Here is a 6,000-nt window from a genome sequence, read left to right as displayed (position 1 = left end):
CTTCTCCCTGTGGACTGGCATTTCACCAGCTGTTAGGTAATTTTTAATACCCTTGTATTCAAAAAATGTTGATTCTGACAGTGTCCAACCTCTTCACCTCAGTCTAGTGATACATGCTTTGAGATAAATGACTGAAGTGCCTTGTAGAAAAGCATCCTTTGTATACAGCATTTTTATTTAAGTAAATTTGCCAGTCTTCATATTCAAAGTGAAACCAGGGATGATTTCTCTGGGAGACATGATTATGTAATCTTGGCTTTGCCTTGATAGATACTCCGTATGGTATGAACTAAAGTCAGGCAGAAATGTAGAATAAAGAATTTGACCATTCTTAAATAGAGATGATCAAAAGTAACATTAAGCTTTTGAAATTATATTTGAATACCAGACTCAAAAATTTTTACATTTTCTATTTAAATCACTTTAAACTTTACCACCATCTTCCTTTATCACAGCTGCCCTCCAATTTTATAATAGGTGAGTGTTGTGGTGAAAGTTCACAACATTATGCACCATTTTATACTGAAGTTCAACAACTTCCAAGCTGATAGCTAATTATGTAACAATGAACTATGACGGAGCAGCTTAGATTCCCAGTGTTCTCATGCTGACTACAGTGCATGGCGTAGCATGTCAAGACATTCCATAATAAAACATGCAGTTTGTTCTGTTTTCTATGGTCCAAGCAACAACTTTATAAGAATATGTGTCATTTAGGGTAAAAAAGCAGATTGCTTTGCTGACATCACCTACCAACAGACAGTAATTATGAGATGTGAGTTATAAAGTTGCAGCATAAATTTATGAGTATTTGCCATCAAAGCAACAGCACTTAAAAGGAGGCAAATTGTTGAATTACAGAATTGCTTGCTTTTTAAAAAGCCTGTTTACTTTGTCATCACAATTCATGCTGGAACTCTCGATTACTGAGATAACATTTGTTGTGGAGTAATTTCATGTAGTGTTGACCTGAAGTCATTTTGTTAATAAAAGGTTATGGCCATCGTATGTGAAAACCTTGGAGCACTTGCAGAACACATCAAACTATGTGAACTGAGCCCAGCTGAACATAATAGGAAAAGTGAGGAGCCAGTCAAGCCACAATGATCGTGCACATTTGCAGTAAGAAATAGCCAGCTCTTGAGTGATTAGGCAGTGAGGAAATGAAACCTCTACGCTAAGACTACCCGCTTACCAACAACTGATTCGTTTAAAGAGTGATATGACTTATTCACACACATCTTAGGACAAAGTGAGAAAAGACTACCATGTAGTGGCCATTATGTCACTCTGATAATACCCTTTTCAGTTAGTAAAGGTGACATGAATATACTCTACAAAACTGATTAAGTTAGCATTTTTGAAAACTGGTTTAAAATAAACAGCTGAAATATATTTGAAGTGTTGCACTATTAATACTAATTTTTGATTGTTTTTTTATCCTATTTTAATAGTATGTTTCAGATGGTAAGGCTGAGATCACTGTGTGCAGAAATTGGTTGGTGAATGAAGGTACTTGTTTATAGCAACCTGACTACTTTTCCAGTACAATGCAGTGTGCTGAATGTGGTCAAAAAGGTGGCGGCTGTGAGTTTTCAAAAGGTGACTATTCCAAAAACACCAGGCAAGAACAGATTAGGCACAGAGAGATTGGGTGTCAGCACATAGCAGTGGGCGAGCAACACAGTCACAGGCCAGCTGGATGGGGTTTGGCTTCAACCAACAGGCAGGAAATATAATTAGGGAAAATGCCAAAGCTTCTACTGGCAGGGCTTCTTTGTCCACTCTGGTTCGAGTTTATAGCCCTACACATAAGACCTCTGCTAAGACTTCAGGCCTCAGAGATTATGTGGCCCTAAACCAGCTTGATTTTCAGCTAGGTGTATGGAATGTCCTCCATTAATGTGAACAGAATTTTTCAGACTTACTTTATTTCACTATATCACATATATCCACTTCTGCTTAATTAGAAATTTAAAAATGAATTCTTAATATACTAATATATATAAGGATAATATATATATTCAATTGTTTTTTTTAAGTTAGTAGGTCTACTCTGTGTGCATTTAAAAAATGTATCTACAGAATTTATCTCTGCTACCTAGTAACAAATGTACATCCTTATTTAGAAGGAGCAGCTGATGATGTTATAAAAGTTACTGCAACAATCTGTATTAATATGATGCTTTTCTCATTCATGTGGCAATTTGTAAACTGGAAGAGGTTGCAGAACTCTGCTTCTCCCATTTTCTGGCAACCCTCTTTTCAGGGGATATCCCTTACCTGCCTGAGCTAACAACTACTCTATGTAGATCAGAGCGTTTTAGAATTGGAGATTATTTTACTGGGATAGCTGAGGTTCTAATTACTTAAATAATATCCACTCGCCTATTCATCAAATTCACAGAAGTTGATTTAAAAGAGCAGCTCCAGAATTATAGCTACCACCTTTTAAGGTCATCAACAGCCTTGAAGACTTAAATTAAGAATTCAAAGTCATCATTTAAAATCCATTATTTTAATTGCTTAAATAAACATACATTAATAGAGTTAAGAGTGATTACAAGCAGTTGGATGCAGCAGGTCAACCCATTGCTGGAGACTGTCAGAAAGAGCTCCTTGATCCCACTAAACTAAAAGGGGGTGTTCACTTAGCCTTCAAAGACATGCATATCTTAAAGGGGTCTAAGCAAATAAAGCAAATAGTAGCTACGATGGGAAAACACATCTTGAATTACACAAAGATAAGGGTTATGACCAACCACCGTACCTGCTTAAGAGGGGGCATTTTAAAAGATGACAGTCAATGAGGTGTGATGGTCAAGTGGTTCATCATCAACACAAATACAAATGGAAATCATTCTATTAAACTTTGGGTGAGGCCATTTGAAGAACAAGGTCAAGGCCTGTGTTTTTCCCAGTGGGATTTTGGTCTTCCTCTCCGGGTGTGCGCCGCGGGCGGCCCTAGCACTGCAGCTCCCCGTCCTGGGCCCTCCGGGGGCCGCCCTCTGCGCTCTGCGCGCTGGCCTGGGCCGCGGAGCTGAGCACCTCCTCAAAGCTGCCTCCGCCGTGGTTCGTCCCGCCTACTTTCGTCTGAAACGTGCAGACACACAAAAACGCAGTTAGTTCATTATTTCTGTAGTGTTTTTGTAAGATTGATCACTTTCAATTTCAGCAATTGTATTTTTCTTGAAGGGAGATGTAGTAAAGGCTGCAGAGAGGTTAATTTCCTTTAGCAGAGTAGCAGATGTCATTCATACTTGGTTCTGTAATGGGAGTCGAAAACTTCAATCCTGTACAACTTCAGCAATTCTCTATTCTCCTCCATCTAAGAATCTCAGTCCCTTCAAGAGCATATCTGGATCCGTGGATTTGCATTGTCCACCCACTCACCCAGAGAACTGATGTAGAAATGAAAACAGAACTAGATTTTAGATAAATTCCCTGATTTAAAAAATGTATGAACATCGTTAAATGACTTTAACTTAGATTTTTCTATTTGGAATTAAGCAAGGCAATTTGGATTTCTGACAAATATCTTTTGAAAAGGCAGTGCTGCTCAACTGAACATGACTATTGGTCTCTGAGAGTTAAATTGTAAGCACTAGTCTTTTCACATTTTTGTAAGCAGTTGCCTTTATAAGGAGGAATATCCCTTAAAATGCAAAGTTACAATGTTTTACGAGGCTCCCTTTTTGTGTATTTGCTGTTGGCTAATACAAATAGAATCAGGAAAAAAATCTATTTATAATTAATATGGTTAAAGTATTCTGAAAATCGGTCATTAAAAAGTCTTTCAAAAGAATATCTAATGGTCCAAATGCATAATGCAAGTTTTACTAATGGTCACATTGATCTTCCTTTAACCATTAGTAACACGGAAAAACACTTCAAGGAAGAGAAAGGTATAGAGAAAATGGTGCAATTCCCAAAATGCTGCCTATTCCTGTCACCAAAGCGACCTTTCACAAGAACATAACCCACCCTGGGGGATGTGTCTGCTTACTGCCTGGTTCATCCTTTAAAAAACTGAATGAGGGTTTAAAGGCAGCCCAGTCAATGCAGAACAAACACTTCTCTCCAATTATTAGAACATCTTTCTCTGCCTCTTTAAGTTCAGTTACTAAGTTGAATGTTTCCACTCTGCTTGGGGTCAGAAAACTTGTTCTGAAAAGTGACAGATAATAAATATTTTATGCTTGGGAACCACATAATTACTGTCACAGATCCTCAAAGCAGCCGTTGTGGAAAGCAGCCAAAGACAGTGCACAAGTGACTGAGCCAGGCTGTGCTCCAAAAAGACTGTGTATGGACACTGATTGTGAATCTCATTTAATTTTCAAACATCATCAAGTATCATTCTTCCTTTGACTTATTGCCAACCATTAAAAAACATACACTCTGGGCTCACAGACCATTCAAAAATAGGCCACCAGCTAGATTTGGCCCACCAGCCTTGGTTTGTGGACCTCCAGCCCAAAGAAAAGGATCCCTCCTCCACTCTTTTATCTTAGCACTAGGAAGAAGTGGGGGGTTGCTTACAACTACGTGATTTTTCACTTTATTTCTTCCCTAAGAGAAACAAGATTAATTCATTGTAAATCTACTTTACTAATAGTTCCTATTCTCCTCTTTATTTGCACTTTCTTCTGCAATAGTAGTCACACACAGGATTGAATAAGGTGAATCCCAGTTACTGATGTTTCCTTTTGGGCTTTGTTGCATTCTTTCTCCTAGTTCTTGATTTCCTCAAGTCAAAATAGAAAAATTAAGGAGGATGGAACCATTTTAAAGAAAGCAATTTGGCAAAAAAGGGAGGAGAATAAAAGAAATCTTACTGCCTAAGCAAAGATGTGAACAATGAACTTCCCCTGGACCCTTCCCTTCATCATGGTTTTTCTGACCAAGAATTTGTCCCCAGAATTACGATTGTTCTTTGCATAACATTATTTGAATTACTAAATTGGGTTTCCTAATCTCTCATAATAAAACAGCTGGTTGACAGAACCTAAAGAAAATATCTTGCCTTTTTCTATTAAGATTTTAATTCAGGCCATGCAATGTGTTCATCAAAGAGTAGGTGAATACTCAAATATGGTCTGTTTGACCAGTGGTTGGAAGGGTGTAGCTATTTATGATTCACTGGAACATGGCAGAATATACCAAATATGGTTTTACAAGAGCTGGCTCTGGGTCTGCTTGCTTGCTTGTTTGTTGTTTTAGATGAAACAGAACTATGCTCAAGTGTTCATGTGAAACTAGCTGAGATGTCATCAAATAATACACTGATTACAAGAATGTAGGCAGAAAGAACTAAATTTTGTACAATTATGATGAATTGGAAGTTTTTCATGGAAAATCAAGCTATCACCAGATTTGGGTATAAAAGAAGACCAATCAATTGGGTGCAAATGCCACATGGTGTGTGTCAGATTGTGTGAGAAGATGGAGAGGACCTCACTTTGCAGCAGAACACTGTTTCTAATACAACATAAATATTAATATGATCCCTTTAAGTGGTGTTTTAAAAATCAACTTAAAGTAGTATGTGAATGGACATGCAGCACATAGACTTGCAAGGAATTTCCCCCTCCTTACTGATTCATGAGTCATTGTCCTGTGCATATCAGGATCCATAACTGAAGAAAGTTATAGAAATGTTAGAGAAGATTTAGAACACAAAAGTATACTATACAGAAAATACACTATATAAAGAAAGGTTAAAATACCTATTATTTACTCTTGGGCTATAAGAACCTAATCAAAGGCCTCATAAAGTAGAGGTAGAAAACTATGTGAAAGACCCTCCCCTAAGGGGAAAGATCCTCCAGGTAAAAATCAGTCACAGCATCAGGGACCTCTAGCAAAGGACTTACACACAGACTCTCAGCAGACAGCCCATGTGAGAGGAGCACGGTGCTCGAGATTCAGAGGCACCTACATAACCAGCATGTGCATAGATCTGCTCTGGATCTGGTTAAAGACCATATGTATTCCTAA

The 6,000-nt window shown here is 37.9% G+C and overlaps 1 protein-coding gene across 4 annotated transcripts in view; it reads right to left on the bottom strand.

The window, feature by feature from the left end:
- Positions 1-2,502: 2,502 nt before the first annotated feature.
- TPD52L1 (TPD52 like 1) overlaps positions 2,503-6,000 on the bottom strand; it is an 87,677-nt gene continuing 84,179 nt past the window's right edge. For all 4 annotated transcript variants that reach the window (XM_073219552.1, XM_073219551.1, XM_073219554.1 and 1 more), the window contains one exon: positions 2,503-3,093. In XM_073219552.1, coding sequence (XP_073075653.1) covers positions 2,965-3,093 — 129 coding nt within the window. In that variant the 3' untranslated portion in view covers positions 2,503-2,964. The remainder of the gene's footprint in view (positions 3,094-6,000) is intronic.

Source organism: Manis javanica, chromosome 13 (assembly GCF_040802235.1).
Source record: "Manis javanica isolate MJ-LG chromosome 13, MJ_LKY, whole genome shotgun sequence".
In the NCBI taxonomy this organism is placed as follows: Eukaryota; Metazoa; Chordata; class Mammalia; order Pholidota; family Manidae; genus Manis; species Manis javanica.
Note: the sequence above shows the minus strand (reverse complement) of the source record. Positions and strands in the feature narration are given on the sequence as shown.